Below are 20,504 nucleotides of genomic sequence, written 5' to 3'. Positions count from 1 at the left end.
CAAATTAACTTGGGTTGATCATATTACAAAAATCACGGCCGACGCTTCACGTACACTTGGTTTTATTAGAAGATTACTTCCCTCTTCCCCCGCTAACATACGTAAACTGGCATATGAAACTTTTGTCCGCAGTAGCCTGGAGTATGCATCCGCGATCTGGAGTCCTCATCAGTCCTACCTAATTAACATGCTCGAAGCCGTCCAGAACCGTGCAGCACGCTTCATATCGTCAACATACGACTTTCATTCCAGCGTAAGTTCCATTAAATCATCACTTGACCTCACTTCCTTAGCTCTCAGACGAAAAGTTGCGCGCCTTTGCTTGTTCCATAAGTTATACTTCAATTTCCCCTATCTCCGTGGTTCCCTCATATCTCCTCCCTTTCGTACATCGCGCCGCCTATTTAATTCAAATAGCGTCCAACGACTTCATGGCTCCACCAATGCTTTCAACAAGTCCTTCTTTCCGACCGCAATTGAAGAATGGAACCTTCTGCCCGACTCACTCACAAATGTGCACGATGCGACAAGGTTTAAGGCGATGTTGTTAGATCACCTGGGTTGACATGTTTTTTTTTTTTTTTTTTCTCCTAACCTCTCGCCGACGTGTGTGGTGCTTGTGGCCTAAAGGCATTTTTTACATGCACCGTTCTAACTATTCGCGTTCCTTGCTTCTCTTTATGTTCCTATATTGCATTGTTATATTTTTGTGACCTTTGTTTTTCCACATCAACCTTGTATATGCTCCCCCCTTATGTAATACCCCGACAGGGGCCTTTAAGGGACAATAAATGATGATGATGATGATGAGGAAGAAATGAGCTTGGGCAGAGCATGTAATGCGAAGGCAAGATAACCGCTGGTCCTTAAGGGTAACGGAGTGGATTCCAAGAGAAGGGAAGCCTAGCAGGGGGCGGCAGAAGGTTAGGTGGGCGGACGAGGAAAGGGTGGGCACAGCTGGCAAAGGACAGGGTTAATTGGAGAGACATGGGAGAGGCCTTTGCCCTGCAGTGGGCGTAGTCAGGCTGATGATGATGATGTTGCTGGTGCTACTGCTACTACTAGATGATTCCCGCTTCCTTATTTTGTGCTTTGCGTGCCTTACAAGTATAAAAAATTATGATGGATGATGATGGATGACAACAAAATTTCTTTGCAACATCTGTTTCTTTTATTATATAACCATACTCTGCGAAAAAGTGTTTGTCCTCATTTTGAATATTTGTTTTGATGATCAAAAGTATTCAACTTGACCTGCAACCAATTTTTATTATTCGTACCCAAAAAAGTTTTTTGCACACCTTTCAGAAATTTTTTTTATAACTTTAATTAGTTCGAACTTGTGGCTAATTCGAACTGACGCCCGGGTCCCGGCACAGACCTGTGTATTTCAATGGAGGAAAACTCCCGATAATTCGAACAAGCCGGCATCCACAACGGTTAATTCGAACTAGGAGCCACTGGCTGACAGTGCTCCTTGAAGATAGAAGTTGGCCCATAGCGAGTGCTGTGCACTGAAAATTGATTAGAGATATTAAACAATGGAAAAAAAAAAGGGCAAGCGTACGAGGCTGGCGGAGCCCACACTCCAATGCATGCCGAAGCAGGTTTCCGCTCCGGAGCATTCGCCCGCGCCGCCGATGCTTCGCCGCAAGCCGTTCGAAGTTTTTGTTGTGCCACGGTCGCTGGGTCGTGATCACGTGGTGTACACAACACAGTATGGCAGTTTGGGTGCCGCCGTACGGAATGCTTTTTGTTCATGTTTTCGTTGGTGCCGTGAGCTACGTGGACAGCAGTGTAGAGACATTCGAGCCCTTGAGTGACGCCAATATAATTGAGGCTGCATGCTGTAAGCAGACGCCACAAGGCTCACATGCGGTGAGTACAGCTGACAGTGATGAGCCCGACAGCGGCGAAGAGCCTATGCCACTGCCAAATGAATGTCGTGCATGCAGAGTAGCGTCGGCGCCCGATGTTGCAACACGCTACTAGTATGCCAATGGACGTCTTTAATTTACCGCCCTTGGCCAGCCCACTGGCTGCCAGTAAGTTCGACCCTAATAGGAAAGTGCATCATGGTCACATGGGCTGTCGGCCACCGGAACCAGCCGGCCGGCGCCGGCAATCATTGCGGCAAGCTATACACAGATCACGGTGGGCAGATGCTCTCCGTAGCTTCACCTTCTGCTGCCTCTCGTTGCTATGCATGTGTACGGCTGAAATAGGCTGCTTGAGATCGAAAACAACGACCTGAAGTTTTTGAGGGCTGCCGCATACTGAAGAACAAATAGCTGATCGCGCTCACACCCGTGCACATCGGCGGCAACAACGCGAGCGTATGCCTTCTTCAGTACACAGTGTGATGTGTTAGCTTCGAGAAACCCTCAAAAACATGCCATGAGCAATCGCAATCCAACGTCCTTCAGTCGAAATCACATCGGAGGGAAAAACTTCCTGTGCGTTGCTCAAACGGCACACAGTACTCTCAGATTATAGCATGTTTGTTTACTACACAGTAGGTAGGACTAGTATGATTGCAGACAATCGGCCCTGCATGGTGATTGACTCTGCTGTGGTCGTTGCGATTTCTGCGTTCTTGAACTGCTTACTGTTGGCTGTAATCAGAAAAGAATGTGGATACGTTCCATTCAACTGTAATCTGTTGGCCGCGGCTTTTGCTGCTAGCAAGGAATGGACGGATAATCTCGACAAAAGCGATCAGCTAATTGAACATTCTTCTAGAACAAGCGGGTGCAGTCTACAAATTTAGCTGCATATCGTATTCGTAATGCTACAGCTTTACCGCAAAGGACTGGCACTCGAATGAAAGGCGCTACAATCCAGCCTTGCGTGTCGGCACCTCACACATCGCGTGTGCATGCGTGATGATCCGCGCTGGGAAATTCTTTTTATCTCTTCAAAACCTGAGGAGATGTATGCATACGGTTCTTCTCAGATATTTTAAGCATTTGTGGCAGAAGGCCCGAGCATCAAGCTGTACGACAGTTGGTTTACGCCATAACCTCCGCTTTAGGGGCATTATAAAAATTCGTGCCTGGTGGAAAAATTGCAATGTACACAACAAAAAATCAAGCTGCAGTTTCTAAACAACAAACAGGATGGCACCGCATCATCGTAGGGGCTTTATAGCAGCACTTCGCTCGCACAAGCATACAGGAAACTGAAAGCAAAACTAACAGGCCAACGTTCTGGGCTGTGTTTGCGCAGTTTTGAGCATCTGAACCAAAATCTGACGACGCAATATCATTGTCAGAGACCCTGCTACTCGATGCATCAAGAATATCAGCTGCCGATGCAGCGGGGTTTTTGCGACCGCGCACCATCGCTGCGCTGGGCACGCCCCTACACCATACCCTCCGCTTCAAGGGCATTTAAAAAATTTGCGCCTCATGAAAAAATTGCAGTCTAAGCAGAAAACGAAACTTCACTTTTTGAAGAACAAACTAAATGGTGCAGCATCACAGCAGCGGCTCCATAGGAGCACTCCGGTTCGCACACACGGACCAGAACTCCAACGTTCTGGGCTCTGTGTGCAGTTTGAGCTTCGGAAACAAAATCTGAGACTGATACATCATCGTCGGAGCCCCTGCTACTTGATGCATCAAAAATATAAGCTGCAGATGCAGCAGAATTGCGTGCAACAAGGTTGTTTCAAGCGCACGCCGTTCCCGACGTTGACACCTTGCTTGGAGCGTTCGATGCTGCACCCTCAACTTCAAGCGTATTAAAAAAAATTACGACCTTGCGGCAGAAATACAAGCTACACAGAAAATGGAAGTTCAAGTGAGAACAACAAACCAGACAACTCAAGTCCGTAGCAGCCGCGGTGTCGCTGTTATAACAGTTTGGATTTTTCGATCACCGGTGATGGCGTGGTAATGAAAGAGTTAAAGGGTTAAAGCCACTTTCAGGTGAGCATATTTCAGCTGAGATTTATTACATGTTTTGTGTGCCTAATCACCCAGGTTACTCATTGGCTAAGCTGCTTTGTTTTCTTCATGCAAGCAGGAATAAATGCATCTAGTAATGCTTCATAAAACTTGAAACGTCGTCATATCAACAAAAGGAGGATTTATAAATTTAATTTGGCCCTGAATATTGCACAAGACCAGCCGATGCGACATCTTGCAGAGAAACCTCATCATCCCAACAAAGACCACACCTTGAGCACCTCTTGATAGTGTTTTGCCTTTCTTGGTGGAAGAGGCAGCCATGGCCTTAACCGCTTTTTGTACGGTGAGCCTAACTGCTGTCATATTTGTTTTTAGCGCCTTCTGCCACCAGGAGTGCCTCACCGTGGGGCTGCTGGCCACGGGGTCAAACAGGTCTTCCTCCTCTTCCTCGGGCTGCAGGGCAAACGGCTGGCAAGCAGGGTCAAAGGGCTCCCCGCTGGCTGGCAGGGCCCCCCTAGGCCGAGCACCCTGTCCAGGCGAGCCCACCGTGCTGGGCCCCAGGAAGCGCAGCTCCTGTGTGTGCAACAGATACAGCATAACAAAAGTAAGCTGCTGCATTCAGCCAAAAGTTGATTACAAAAAATTGAAACACACAAAACAGTGCACGCATTCTTTTCTCCATTCTTGTCCTTTTCAGCTGCACACATATTACTTTTCGTGGCCTTTCAAGTTGGGGAATCTGACCGCTGTGCCACTAGAGAAGGCAATTGTGTAAAGACTTCAAGTGGAGGTAGATATCAAATGTGCTGCACATTACACTTGTTACGAGTTCTGTTCGTTTTTTATAGCAGAGCTTGCAGTTCATACTTTTCTCATTTTTTTTCAGTTCATAGCAAATGGGCTCATGGGGTGTAGCCTTTCTTGACATCATCATAATCAAAATTCTCCTGGCGCATTGTTGCGAAGACTCTAAAGCAGTAAATAAAACCACTCTCATAATTTACAAATCAAGTGCACTACATAAAATACAATGTGAACAGTAAAGCAAAACACATGTGAGCATGCGCTGATGTCCTGGGCTTCTGCGATGAAGCCTCACTATCAGAACTGAAACCCGATTATTCCATATCACTGTCTGATCACTGCTGCTCTGAAAAAAAAAAAAAAAGACTGCGTTAAAACCAACTAAAGTGTTTGGTGCAGCCTTTCGCCTTTGAGAACCGTGCGGCAAGACAAATGCCATTATCACCATGATCTGTGAACAACGTCCTGTCAAAGTTTCATTTTTCATGTCATCTCCTTGTGTTAGAAAAAAAAAAACTCAAATGAGAGTTGGTGTTATAAAAGCAAGGAGCGCCGGCTTGAATTTTTGGCAGCAGGTTTAAAACGTCGGTCATATATGAAAAGTGGCCTATGGCGCTTACTTTCTCTCGGAATCCACTCCGTTAGCCTTAAGGACCAGCGGTTATCTTGCCTTCGCATTACATGCCCAGCCCAAGCCCATTTCTTTCTCTTGATTTCGACTAGGATGTCATTAACCCGTGTTTGTTCCCTCCCCCACTCTGCCCGCTTCCGGTCTCTTAACGTTACACCTATCATTTTTCTTTCCATGGCTCGCTGCGTTGTCCTTAACTTAAGCTGAACTCTTTTCGTTAGCCTCCACGTTTCTGCCCCGTAGGTGAGTACCGGTAAAATACAGCTGCTGTACACTTTCTTTTTGAGGGATATTGGTAAACTGCCATTTATGATCTGAGAAAACCAGTCATATGCGCTCCACCCCATTCTTATCCTTCTAGTTATCTCCCTCTCATGATCCGGATCAGCTGTCATTAACTGCCCTAAGTAGACGTATTCCGTCACAACTTCTAGGCTCTCGCTGCCAATTGTGAACTGTTGTTCCCTTGCTAGGCTGTTGAACATTACCTTGGTTTTCTGCATGTTAATTTTTAGACCCATCAATTTGCAGTTCACCTCCTGAATGACTCAGCAAGGCAATGTCATCAGTGAATCGCAGATTATTTAGGTATTCTCCATTTATTCTTATTCAAAACTGTTCCCAATTCAGGCCTCGAAATACCTCCTGTAAACAGGCGGTGAACAGCATTGGCGAGATCGTGTCTTTTTGCCTGACGCCCTTCCTTATTGGAATTTTATTGCTGACATTATGGAGGACTATAGTAGCTGTGCAGTTGCTATATATATCTTCCAGTATTTTGACATAAGGCTCTTCTATCCCCTGATTACGCAATGCTTGTATGACTGCTGAGGTTTCCACTGAGTCGAATGCTTTCTCGTAATTAATGAAAGCCATATATAGAGGTTGGTTATATTCTGCGCATTTCTCTATCACCTGATTGATAGTGTGAATATGATCTATTGTGGAATATCCTTTACGAAAGCATGCCTGATCATTTGGTTGATTAAAGTCTAACGTTGCCCTGACTCTATTAGTGATTACCTTAGTAAATACTTTGTAGGCAACGGATAGTAAGCTGATCGGCCTGTAATTTTTCATGTCCTTGGCGTCTCCCCTCTTATGAATTAAGATAATGTTTGCATTCTTCCAAGCTTCTGGTACAGTCAAGGTCATAAGGCATTGCGTATACAGGGTGGCTAGTTTTTCTAGCACGATGTCCATCCCCCCCATCCTTCAACAGATCTGCTGTTACCTGATCCTCCCCAGCTGCTTTTCCCTTTTCATTGCTTCTAAGGCTTTCTTTACTTCCTCTTTCGTTACTTGCGGGATCATTCATTGCTCTGCGCTACTGTCTTTCTCATTAACGCTCTGATTAGATTGGCTACTGTACAGATCTGTGTAGAACTCTTCGGCTACGTTAACTATCTTATCTATATTGCTAATGACATTGCCCTGCTTGTCTCTTAATGCATACATCTGGTTTTTACCTATGCCTAGTTTCCCCTTCCCTGCTTTTAGGCTATCTCCGTTCTTTAGAGCATGCTCGATTCTCTCCATATTAAACTTCTTTATGTCGGCTACCTTGCGCTTATTTATTAACTTTGATAGCTCTGTTAGTTCTATTCTGTCGGTAGAGTTAGACGCCCTCATGCTTTGGCGTTTCTTAATCAGATCTTTCGTCACCTGAGATAGCTTCCCGGTATCCTGCCGAACTGTCCTACCACCTACTTCTACTGCGCACTCCGTAATTATTGATGTGAGATTATCGTTCATTGTATGAACATCAAGATCGTCTTCCTCAGTTAAAGCCGAATATCTGTTTTGCAGCGCTATCCTAAACTCCTGTGCTTTCCCTCTTACGGCTAACTCGTTAATGGACTTCCTCTTCACTAGCTTCTTCCGTTCCCTCTTCAAGTCTAAGCTAATTCTAGACCTTATCATTCTGTGGTCGCTACAACGCACCTTTCCGAGGGCGGCCACATCCTGAATGATGCCAGTTTCAGCGCATAGTATGAAGTCGATTTTATATTAAGTTTCAACATTGGGGCTCTTCCAGGTCCACTTCCTGTTTTCTCGTTTGCGGAAGAAGGTATTCATGATCCGTAAATTATTTCTATCCGCGAATTCGAGTAATAACTCTCCCCTGTCATATACAAGGTGTCATATACAAGATGCTTTTATCATGCGGGGGTCATTACATAGGCCAAACAGGGCGATGTCAAAATAAGCCATCAATGGAGCATGCAAGTAATGTAAAGAATGGGAAAGGGAGCTCGCTTGTCAACCACATTCTTCCATGCGAATCGAAAGCACGCAAACCATATCTTGAGAAGACCGTTGTGACAGGTAAAAGCAACGACATGACCACTCAGTCTATAGTTTTGTGTGATAAAGAACTATAGTTTCTGAGGCATCAATACTCTTAGCACAAGTGATAGCATGTCTTTGGTATATAAATGTGATGTATGTGTGAAATAAAATTTGTTGGAAGTTTGCGCTCTAGTTGTTCGTTTCTTCTTCGTGTGCCCTTGTCCCCTGCTGTGCTATAGTCTCGCTGCAAGACTTATCTCATTGATCGCATCCAGGAGGAGCCAATTCTACATTTTTCCGGAATGTTGTGGTAACTTTGAATGCGTATCGCGAAAGTTCGCCGTCAGCTTTAAATTGAGTGCAGCTGAGAGCGGCAGGAATTCTGTTCAACAACCGCCGGGCACCCTTGTTCCTATGCTGCCGCCGAGTCATCAGTTCTTTGCAGGCGCAAGTCAGTCCAAATAAGGACTTTCGCTTGGAAGCCATACTCGCTGCTTTCCTGCTCGCCGGACTGCAGTCACCACTATGCGACAATATTCTGCACATTTCTCTATCACCTGATTGATAGTGTGAATATGGTCTATTGTCAAATATCCTTTATGAAAGCCTGCCTGATCATTTAGTTGATTGAAGTCTTACGTTGTCCTGATTCTCTTTGCGACTACCTTAGTAAATACCTTGTAGGCAACAGACAGTAAGGTGATCAGTCTATAACTTTTGTCTACCTTTTTACGAATTAAGATAATGTTAGCATTCTTCCAAGCTTCTGGTATGCTCGAGGTTGTAAGGCCTCGAGCATGATTGCTTTTCAAGACTGCAATAAGGGGCTATCGCTTCTCACTGCCTAGAATCTGCCTTGCTTAAGTCTTGCGCTCACATGGTAAAGGCTAACTTCTCTAATCAGAGCGCGAGGCTTCAGATGGTTGGCTTCTTGAATTCTGTCATTGGTGGAGTAGCAGAGACCCTCCTTCAAAAACGAAAGACAAGAGAGACACCAAAGCCAAGCTGGCAACTAGGTGACCACAAGTGGTCCCCTATATGCACCGAGCAGCGCTTAGCTTCAAGCAGGTATGAGCTGCCTGTCGTGCCAAAAAAGCTGAGTGGGCAAAAGAAGAAACCCCTGAGGCATGGCGTTCCCTGCGCGGTCGGTGTGGTGTACGAAATTCCCAATGCGTGGCAGGGTCTACGTTGGCCAGATGGGCCGCTGTGTGAATGACAGGGCATGGGAACACGAGAAACGGCTAAGGTGGCTCCAATCTGCCACCCCAGTGCAAAGAATGCAAGTGTGAGCTGGTGCTAAGGGGCATTTAAGATTCTTGGCAAGAATTGCGATCAGTTGGCAGGGAAATACTAGAGGCCTTCTTAATTAAAAAGGAAGGCCGCCACATGTTAGCAAGGCTTCTGTAGCTCTTTGAAGCAAGGAAATTACCTTCCTCGAAACTTTTTTCCCGATGACATGATCCTATTCAGAGACGCTTCATTTGCTGTTGTTAGGGTTCTGGGGTGGGAAAAAATTGGCTGTGGTTTAGCTCTCGTTAAACCTGGTAGGTAGCGAGAGCGACAGGCCATGACTACGCTCAGGCTTCGCTATGGTTAAGCGATGTAATGCTACTGATGATTTACTTGGCTAATCTCTATGCTTGGAGAAAGACACATGGTTAAGCAATGGTTGCATCTTTATTGATCCCAATGAATACGCTTCAATGGTCAGTTCTCTATATTGGCCGAAGCACAAGGCAGAGTTTCTTCAGCGTCGCGTCAGCGCCTCGGCTACTGGCATCGCCAGAGGCGAAAATTCGGCGCTTAGAGCGAGGCGACGCAGGGAGAAGCAGATATCTGGCAAGGCCAGATCTCAGCGTCGGCGCCAGAAATACCTCGTAGGTGGGGATTGGTGGTGACCAAAAGCCGCGGCTTGTTTCTGCGAAGGCAGCAGCGCCCCTTCTATACCCTTGCTATTGTCACCCTTGCCCCTGCATAAGTCTCCTGTCGCCGCTGAATGGGACGATTAGCTACGGACAGGGGATAATTGAGGGGCTTTGCCCACAATACCTCCCCACCCCCGTCTGGAGATGCCAGTTCGTATGCCCTCATGTGTTTGGTCGCCCTCTCCTGCGGGCTCCGAGCGACGACGCCGGTAGACGAGACGCTGACGCGATACCGAACAAACGCTGCGGCTCGCCTCCCACTACTGAACCGTATGTATATACACACTGACACAGCCCGTCTCCCTCTACTGCGCATGCGAGGCGAGGCGACCGGCGTCTGCTCCACGATGAGCGCAACGGTGGGGTGACATCATGTGAGATAGCGCGCCGAGCAGCAACGCCCACCAGCTGCATCAGTTGCTAGGAAATGCCTCAAGGTCGATGCGACCACGGCCGAGGTGCAACCACGGCGAAAGTGCAACTATGCTGAAGAGGCGAAGTGGCTGCATAGTGTACAAAATTGGGTGTTGTTTGTTGTTCTGTTTGTCATTGCTATTGGATTTATTATTTAAATGCATAAGCACTAATACAATGTGTACCAAGCCTGAGCAAAATCATCTGTTGTCTGTTCCCTTGTGTGTTTGCAGCTGGCCTAGTGCGAGCGCTCCGCCACGTGGCACTGCCCGCTCATCGTCGCTTTCTACACAGTACAAAACCGTGCTTTTGCACTGATTAGAACGTAGTTTTTATTTTTAGTTTTGCTTTGACTCTACTGACACTCCTTTGTTAAGAAATATTTTCCCTTTTGTTAGTAAAGCGATAGCAGCGCTTTATGCACAAGGGTTATTCACGGGATTGAAAGCTTTTATGTTGCTGGCTGTGTTCGGAGCAATCATACAAAGTGCTTGAGTTGTCACCCAACAATATGTTATCCCTTTTCAGTTGCTGAGAGGGATGGAGAGTTGAGCTCTGTGAAGATGTTGAGTTCTCAGTGGGTGTCCGTGGCTGTATGTGACAAGACCCACCGAGTGGCTGTTAATGAGTGTTTACTGAATGAAGAAGGACGTTCTGGCGGGCTAGTTGGTTCATGATGAACAGAATGAAACCTTTGGAGGTCCCCCTATCAAAACACCCTAGCTATTGCCCTGCCTAATTAAGCCCCAGTGTGCCTAAATCTGGTCGAATTTCCATCGGGTTTTGTTCAATTTTTAAAGAGAAGAAATGTTGTGGAAAATTTTTATATTAATACTTTCACTTTTTTACAAACAAATCCTGAAAAATTGCCCTTTATAATGAGTGTTTCTGTATGCCCCTAAAAAAAATATGACTAAATGTGGACATTTCAACCACGTTTCCTTTCCTGGATCTTCATCCATTCTTTTACAGGCTCTGAAGCTGCCTTGCAGCTGGTGAGCCCTTAAAACAGCATCAGTACGAAGGATGCTTCAGCTGTCAAGTTCCCAATGAGTAATTACTCCTTGGCACAATTCCTCCCAGGGCCACATCTTGGGGACAGGGGAGAGGCAAGCAGCTGCAGCTCAAGTGCACCACTCGTAGCTGCCAAGTGGCAAAGCGCGCACAGCAGTCCATGGACCTTTCACCAAAATGGCCTACCTGCAGCTGGAGGATGGAGAAGGACGGCTTCACGGGCACCAGTTCCCAGCTCTCATTCTCCAGGAACATGCGCAGCTCCTCCATACAGCTCCTGCAACAAAAAGGAGACGATTGTGTCCTGCTCTCCTTTACAACCTGTCCTTGGCTGTGTGGAGCACCACCCTCCGGGGCTCGGATGTGGTTGGCAGCTTTCTTTTCTACATCTTTATCTCTAACCTGTCCTCTGAGCAGCTGAGTAGAAATAGACACACGTTTTCTGCTGGTCCTGTGTACCGAACATCTCTGGTTTGGTCCTACAGGCATGGCCAAGTGAGCATGAAAGAAACCACCCACAGGATGGGCGCTTGTCCTTGTCCCTCTCACTCCGTTCAGTTTTGATCTTGCAGTGATCTGCTGTCTTCTGGAAGTGGACAAGGATGGATGCACCATACCAGCACCCTAAGTTTGTTCTTAAACTTTTTATGAGCTGAAACAAAACATAACTTTTGCAAAAAGAAACCAGCAGAAAAGGAAAGGACGCCCTTCACAAGAAGGAGTAGACAGGATGACACTGGAAAAACAACTAAATTTCAGTTGGTGGAAACTGCCACAACAGAGTCAGGAACATATGCGCGTAAGAAAAAAGAATGCCAAAAAAAAAAACAACAACAAACGTAAGTGTGGTTTATTTGGTGACACTGGGGACGATGAAAGCAGCGGTGAAGCAGCGGTGGTCCGGTGTCGGTCAGGCACAGCAGGGTCTAGCTCGGAGAGATGGCAGTGCGGCTGGGCTAATGCCCATCTTCTTCACACAAAAAACATTTGATATTGCAAACGCTGATATCTTGCACATGACAGACTATGTCCCGTTCATGAAACTCTATGCACTTGCAGTATACCTGACCGCGCTGTCGCTGACGTATTCCGTGCTTAACTTCTTGATTTTAACCCTTTTCAGACGCTTTGCACACAGCTGCATACAGAGTAAAATCACATTTCCTCAGTGCTGAACATGTTGGGGGGGCTAGTTGGTGCATATCAACAGAAAAAACTGGCACCAAACCAGACAACACATAGCAAGAAAGACTGTCCAGTCTTTCTTGCTGTGTGTTATCTGATTTGGCACCAGTTTTTTCTGTTGTTTTTTCAGTGCGTGCTGCAGCTTGTGGTAATTTCGCAGTTTCAGGTGAATTCAGGGTCCTTCCTGTAACAAGTAAGATGGTCTATGCACCATATAATGAACACAGTAAACAATGTTTCATGAAACAGTGGGATAGCATGTTGTCGATCATTTTTGTGCAGGTAGATTGCCACCAGTAATAACGTAATACTTTTTGCCTCCATTTGCTCCTTCGAGACAGAAATTGACATTGTGGTCCTTTGGGTGTTTACATGAGAATTCTTGGCGTATAGATTTTGCTATTTTAATCAATTATGACATTTCATGCAAAATTTTGCACATCGCTATTGAATATCAATGGTTAGGTGCTTAAAGGATTTCTCGTTCTGTGTTTTCATGCCATCAATGAATCTGACTATATTGAAGAGGGGGATACAGCCTTTACATTGGTTGCAATACCTAGGTAGATTAGATGTGTTATCTGGTTGCAGCAAAGTGTGGTGCTGTCTTAAGCGACCGTTAATACGCTGGTCAGTGTAGCCGATGCAGGCCATTGCACATGACAGGAGGAGAGCGTATACAACAGACACCTGGTGAGCATACTCTGGTGCTTGACACTGCATTCCTTTTGTGCTCATATTTGAGGAGATAAGGGCACAAGCGACATTTTCTTGGGCGCAGAAAACTCTGACACTATATCTCATGGCAACCTTTTTAACATTATGCAAGGCTTTGTGCACGTATGGAATTTCAGCAGGTCTCATTTCTTGACACGACGCACCTTCGTTCTGAGGCATGTGTTGTGATCCCATGTGTGTAGCGAGTACAAAGTGTAGCGAGTGAGTGAGCCTACATGAGTCGCGAGTTGAATAGGTGAGTGCACCCAGAGGGGTCACGAGTCGAATGAATGAGTCCAGATGAGTCAAGAGCTGAAATGTGTGAGGAAGCCTAGACGGGTCATGAGTCATGGATCTTTCTAAGCAGTTTTTAAAGAAGAAAATGCGATAACAAGTGGCTGACCCAAGATGAGCCATGAGTTGAGCAAATTGAATGAGTCCAGGTAAGTTGCAAGTTGAAATGAGGAAGGCCACATGGATCACGAGTCATAACGAGTGGCTATCCCAAGATGAGTTATGAACTGAATGAAGTAAAACTCTAGTTTGGGCGAGTTGGTTCATGTTGAAAGAAAAACTGGTAATGGCGCAAGAAACGGGGACACAGAAGGCACACAAAAGACAGGACTGACGCCAACTTACAGCTGGGGTTTATTGCACCTAGCCTGCCTTTTATACCACAACCAAGCCATATCAACAAATGCGTAAACGTTGTACATATCAAACGGCAATTCATGCGAACACTGGCAACAAAGTAACGCTGATCACTACAGAATCTAATCTACACAGAGCTTGGGAGGCCAACTTCTTTTCTGGCCAGCAGAAATAATAACAACATCATCCAAGGGGCATGACAAGTCCACACTATCAATTTATGAAACGCGTGAAGAAGGCGAAAAAGAGCACGAATTGAACGACAATGAGATAAAACCACATGAAAAAAGATGACATTAATGAGGGATGAAGTCTGAAGATACAGCGCCTAGCGTCAAGTGATAAAAACTGAATATCATTCCTGTAAAAAACAGTCGTCTTAGCGTCTAAAAAACTAAAAATTGTAAAACACCGAAAGAAAGGACGAAACAAGAGCACAAAACCAAGGGAAATCTGCAAACTACAAAAAACCTTCTATAAAAGACGTCTCGGCACTGCTAAGAATAATGGAAGGCCTGCTAACGCATTTGTTTCCAGCTTTTTTGATGAAATATGCCTCAACAATCTCTCTCTCAGTATTTATCTTTTCCACTCTTCAAAAATCTAGTTTTGTCGAATTCGGGACGGCACTTAGAACAGCTATTGCAGTGGTCAACGAGGAAGCTCCTTTCGTTGTTGCGCAAGTTTCGGGAATGTTCACTTGCACGCTCATTAAAACAACGACATGTTTGCCCGATGTAAACGAGGCCACAGCTAAGCGGTATCTCATAAATCACTTGTGTCCTGCATTGCGTGAACTTTTTTTTTTCGTGTTTTATGGTGCAAGCCGGCCGCTTTTCTCTGTTGGTCATGGCACAAAGTCTTGAAAGCTTACAAGGCGCGGTGAATACAACCTGAACATTGTGTCTGCTCGCTATTTTCTTAATATTATGCGACACCTTGTGAATATACGGTATTACTGTTACTGAGCATCCATGCAGAAACTTAAGCAACTCACTCGCATCAGGGAGCCGGTTTCGCATTCATCAGTAACAGTAATACCGTATATTCACAAGGTGTCACATAATATTAAGAAAATAGCGAGCAGACACAATGTTCAGGTTGTATTCACCACGCCTTGTAAGCTTTCAAGACTTTGTGCCATGACCAACAGAGAAAAGCGGCCGGCTTGCACCATAAAACACCAAAAAAAGTTCACGCAATGCAGGACACAAGTGGTTTATGAGATACCGCTTAGCTGTGGCCTCGTTTACATCGGGCAAACAGGTCGTTGTTTTAATGGGCGTGCAAGTGAACATTCCCGAAACTTGCGCAACAACGAAAGGAGCTTCCTCGTTGACCACTGCAATAGCTGTTCTAAGTGCCGTCCCGAATTCGACAAAACTAGATTTTTGAAGAGTGGAAAAGATAAATACTGAGAGAGAGATTGTTGAGGCATATTTCATCAAAAAAGCTGGAAACAAATGCGTTAGCAGGCCTTCCATTATTCTTAGCAGTGCCGAGACGTCTTTTATAGAAGGTTTTTTGTAGTTTGCACATTTCCCTTGGTTTTGTGCTCTTGTTTCGTCCTTTCTTTCGGTGTTTTACAATTTTTAGTTTTTTAGACGCTAAGACGACTGTTTTTTACAGGAATGATATTCAGTTTTTATCACTTGACGCTAGGCGCTGTATCTTCAGACTTCATCCCTCATTAATGTCATCTTTTTTCATGTGGTTTTATCTCATTGTTGTTCAATTCGTGCTCTTTTTCGCCTTCTTCACGCGTTTCATAATTTGATAGTGTGGACTTGTCATGCCCCTTGGATGATGTTGTTATTATTTCTGCTGGCCAGAAAAGAAGTTGGCTTCCCAAGCTCTGTGTAGATTAGATTCTGTAGTGATCAGCGTTACTTTGTTGCCAGTGTTCGCATGAATTGCCATTTGATATGTACAACCTTTACGCATTTGTTGATATGGCTTGGTTGTGGTATAAAAGGCAGGCTAGGTGCAATAAACCCCAGTTGTAAGTTGGCGTCAGTCCTGTCTTTTGTGTGCCTTCTGTGTCCCCGTTTCTTGCGCCATTACCAGTTTTTCTTTGAACTGAATGAGTGAGTCCAAATGAGTGATGAGCAATGAGTGAGGCAGCCCAGATGGGCCATGAGTCATAATGAGTGGCTGACCCCAGATGAGTCACGAGTTTAATGAGCGAGTCCAAATGAGCCGTAAGTTGAAATGAGCAAGGGAGCCCAAATAGGTTGTGAGTCATAAGGAGTGGTTGACCCAAGATGAGTCGTGAGTTGAAATGAAGGAGGGGACCCAGATGGGTCACAAGCCATAACGAGTGGCTGAGCGAGGGAGCCCAGATGGGTCACGAGTCATAACGAGTGGCTGACATGGATGAGTTGTGAGCCGCAGCGAGTCCAAATGAATTGAGAGCTTAAATAAGTCTGAGTGAGTCCACTGGTTGACTAAACCTTTGTGAGCGAGCCTGGGTGTGCACTCATGATTTTTCCGAGGTCTTAGCGCTACAATTCATCATGCAGCAAGATAAGTTCTTGAAGAGAAAGACATCTCCACTCCTGGCTGCTGCTGGGAGTGGATGGTAGGAAGGGGCCACGACCGCAAAGGAAAACAACCTCAAGGAGCATCCATTCTCCCTCCAAGCTGCCCAACGACAGGGCACTGCTGCTGTATTAAGGTGAAAGCCCTTACTGGCTCATCCTCGCGGCGTCTGACCGTGCATGCCATGGAACTAGGAGCAGTACTGGAAGGGTGCCCGGCTCATGATTTTTCCGAGGTCTTAGCACTACAATTCATCATGCAGCAAGATAAGTTCTTGAAGAGAAAGACATCTCCCCTCCTGGCTGCTGATGGGAGTGGATGGTAAGAAGGGGCCACGACCGCAAATGAAAACAACCTCAAGGAGCATCCATTCTCCCTCCAAGCTGCCCAACGACGGGGCACTGCTGCTGTATTAAGGTGAAAGCCTTTACTGGCTCATCCTCGCGGCGTCTGACCGTGCATGCCATGGAACTAGGAACATTACTGGAAGGGTGCCCGGCTCATGATTTTTCCGAGGTCTTAGCGCTACAATTCATCATGCAGCAAGATAAGTTCTTGAAGAGAAAGACATCTCCACTCCTGGCTGCTGCTGGGAGTGGATGGTAGGAAGGGGCCATGACCGCAAAGGAAAACAACCTCAAGGAGCATCCATTCTCCCTCCAAGCTGCCCAACGACAGGGCACTGCTGCTGTATTAAGGTGAAAGCCTTTACTGGCTCATCCTCGCGGCGTCTGACCGTGCATGCCATGGAACTAGGAACATTACTGGAAGGGTGCCCGGCTCATGATTTTTCCGAGGTCTTAGCGCTACAATTCATCATGCAGCAAGATAAGTTCTTGAAGAGAAAGACATCTCCACTCCTGGCTGCTGATGGGAGTGGATGGTAAGAAGGGGCCACGACCGCAAATGAAAACAACCTCAAGGAGCATCCATTCTCCCTCCAAGCTGCCCAATGACAGGGCACTGCTGCTGTATTAAGGTGAAAGCCTTTACTGGCTCATCCTCGCGGCGTCTGACCGTGCATGCCATGGAACTAGGAACATTACTGGAAGGGTGCCCGGCTCATGATTTTTCCGAGGTCTTAGCGCTACAATTCATCATGCAGCAAGATAAGTTCTTGAAGAGAAAGACATCTCCACTCCTGGCTGCTGATGGCAGTGGATGGTAAGAAGGGGCCACGACCGCAAATGAAAACAACCTCAAGGAGCATCCATTCTCCCTCCAAGCTGCCCAACGACAGGGCACTGCTGCTGTATTAAGGTGAAAGCCTTTACTGGCTCATCCTCGCGGCGTCTGACCGTGCATGCCATGGAACTAGGAACATTACTGGAAGGGTGCCCGGCTCATGATTTTTCCGAGGTCTTAGCGCTACAATTCATCATGCAGCAAGATAAGTTCTTGAAGAGAAAGACATCTCCACTCCTGGCTGCTGATGGGAGTGGATGGTAAGAAGGGGCCACGACCGCAAATGAAAACAACCTCAAGGAGCATCCATTCTCCCTCCAAGCTGCCCAACGACAGGGCACTGCTGCTGTATTAAGGTGAAAGCCTTTACTGGCTCATCCTCGCGGCGTCTGACCGTGCATGCCATGGAACTAGGAACATTACTGGAAGGGTGCCCGGCTCATGATTTTTCCGAGGTCTTAGCACTACAATTCATCATGCAGCAAGATAAGTTCTTGAAGAGAAAGACATCTCCACTCCTGGCTGCTGATGGGAGTGGATGGTAAGAAGGGGCCACGACCGCAAATGAAAACAACCTCAAGGAGCATCCATTCTCCCTCCAAGCTGCCCAACGACAGGGCACTGCTGCTGTATTAAGGTGAAAGCCTTTACTGGCTCATCCTCGCGGCGTCTGACCGTGCATGCCATGGAACTAGGAACATTACTGGAAGAGTGCCCGGCTCATGATTTTTCCGAGGTCTTAGCACTACAATTCATCATGCAGCAAGATAAGTTCTTGAAGAGAAAGACATCTCCACTCCTGGCTGCTGATGGGAGTGGATGGTAAGAAGGGGCCACGACCGCAAAGGAAAACAACCTCAAGGAGCATCCATTCTCCCTCCAAGCTGCCCAACGACAGGGCACTGCTGCTGTATTAAGGTGAAAGCCTTTACTGGCTCATCCTCGCGGCGTCTGACCGTGCATGCCATGGAACTAGGAACATTACTGGAAGGATGCCCGGCTCATGATTTTTCCGAGGTCTTAGCACTACAATTCATCATGCAGCAAGATAAGTTCTTGAAGAGAAAGACATCTCCACTCCTGGCTGCTGATGGGAGTGGATGGTAAGAAGGGGCCACGACCGCAAATGAAAACAACCTCAAGGAGCATCCATTCTCCCTCCAAGCTGCCCAACGACAGGGCACTGCTGCTGTATTAAGGTGAAAGCCTTTACTGGCTCATCCTCGCGGCGTCTGACCGTGCATGCCATGGAACTAGGAACATTACTGGAAGGGTGCCCGGCTCATGATTTTTCCGAGGTCTTAGCACTACAATTCATCATGCAGCAAGATAAGTTCTTGAAGAGAAAGACATCTCCACTCCTGGCTGCTGATGGGAGTGGATGGTAAGAAGGGGCCACGACCGCAAAGGAAAACAACCTCAAGGAGCATCCATTCTCCCTCCAAGCTGCCCAACGACAGGGCACTGCTGCTGTATTAAGGTGAAAGCCTTTACTGGCTCATCCTCGCGGCGTCTGACCGTGCATGCCATGGAACTAGGAACATTACTGGAAGGGTGCCCGGCTCATGATTTTTCCGAGGTCTTAGCACTACAATTCATCATGCAGCAAGATAAGTTCTTGAAAAGAAAGACATCTCCACTCCTGGCTGCTGATGGGAGTGGATGGTAGGAAGGGGCCATGACCGCAAAGGAAAACAACCTCAAGGAGCATCCATTCTCCCTCCAAGCTGCCCAACGACAGGGCACTGCTGCTGTATTAAGGTGAAAGCCTTTACTGGCTCATCCTCGCGGCGTCTGACCGTGCATGCCATGGAACTAGGAACATTTTTTTTTTCAGGAGGACACAGGGGCGCAACAAAACACACGGACATAGAAGTAGACAGGGACGAGCGCTTACTATCAACAGGCTTTATTTGACGTAGACCGTTAATATACTTTCGCCTACCCAAGCGCCACTGTGCGAATCACAAGCACGTGGGTAACAGAAAACACCAAAAGAAATCGAAAGGTAGGCGATTACAGAAATCTATCTAAGAAAACCGTTTCAGATCGGCGAAGCATTACAGACGAATCACTGATGCAGTTATCTCCTTTTTTTCTGATGTAATAGGCTTCCACCAGTTCCCGTTCAATCTGATCGCGGCTTCTCAACAATACTCTACAGTCCGATAATCGGGGAAAACAGGCGACCTTAGTCTTCTTAGTGCATTCTTGGCAATGGTCCGGGAGATAGGAGCCTGTCTTCTTTAAAGAATTTTTGTGCTCCAGAAGGCGCTGGTTGAGGCAGCATCCAGTTTGCCCAACGTAAACCTTCCCGCAAGTGAGCGGGAACTCATACACAACTCCTTTTTTGCAGGTTAGGTGGGGCTTACGGTGGTTTACGCCACACTCTTGCCGTTTTTCTTTTCTTCTTATGCGTGCGCACAGACCGGACAACTTTCGCGGAGCAGAAAAAACAACTTCTACTCCGTACTTCTTGGCCACCTTCTTGATGTTGTGGGAAGTTCTGTGTACGTATGGTACCACCTCCGGCCTTGAACACTTCGTTGGGTCTTTCGCGTTGCTCTGCTTGCTGCCCTTCAATTTTTTTACCAAGGACTGCGTCACAGCAAGAATGAGGGAATCAGGGAAGCCTGCCTTTTCCAGCCTTGAGACCTGTGACAAGAAGCCGGCGTACACAGCGTGGTGACAGGACTTCGTTAGTGCCGATGAAAGACATTGTAAAGCGATAGCCCTTTTGACCGTCTTAGAATGATTAGAATGAAATGGTAGCAAATCTTTCTTTGCGCGCGGACAATACCGCCAGCAAACATGTGAAGGGTTAAATGTTAAGGTGATATCTAAAAACTGCAGTTGGTTATCACTGCTTGGCTTTTCATGGGTAAAGGTGAGTCCCATGCCTTTCCTACCAAACATATCTAAAACATCAGCTACGGCCTCGTCAAAACTAAAATCACTTTCCTTCAACAGAACCAGGTAGTCATCTACATATCTGAAGACATGAGCTATACGGTCTGAGTCAAAAGTTTCACTCAAAGAGCGGTCAACTTGCGATAAAAAAATAGTAGAAAGAACCGGGGCTACGCAAGAGCCTATGCAAATACCTTGCTTTTGAAGATAGGTACGATCATGCCACTTTTATTGAATTGTGTCCTCCTGAAAAGATATGAACCAACACGCCCAAATACAAGTACTTCTGAACTAGGAACATTACTGGAAGGGTGCCCGGCG

At 46.4% G+C, this 20,504-nt stretch overlaps 1 protein-coding gene across 4 annotated transcripts in view; it reads right to left on the bottom strand.

Annotated features, from left to right (window-relative positions):
* The window catches only part of Vps50 (vacuolar protein sorting 50), a 262,379-nt gene that overhangs the window by 122,991 nt on the left and 118,884 nt on the right, over nucleotides 1–20,504 (bottom strand). For all 4 annotated transcript variants that reach the window (XM_077657052.1, XM_077657054.1, XM_077657053.1 and 1 more), the window contains 2 exons: nucleotides 11,181–11,271; nucleotides 4,317–4,487 (listed from right to left, as the gene is read on the bottom strand). In XM_077657052.1, coding sequence (XP_077513178.1) covers nucleotides 4,317–4,487; nucleotides 11,181–11,271 — 262 coding nt within the window. The remainder of the gene's footprint in view (nucleotides 1–4,316; nucleotides 4,488–11,180; nucleotides 11,272–20,504) is intronic.

The sequence above is a fragment of the Amblyomma americanum genome, chromosome 3 (genome assembly GCF_052857255.1).
Source record: "Amblyomma americanum isolate KBUSLIRL-KWMA chromosome 3, ASM5285725v1, whole genome shotgun sequence".
Taxonomy (NCBI): Eukaryota; Metazoa; Arthropoda; class Arachnida; order Ixodida; family Ixodidae; genus Amblyomma; species Amblyomma americanum.
The sequence above is the reverse complement of the archived record's forward strand: the minus strand, read 5'-3'. Positions and strand labels throughout refer to the sequence as shown.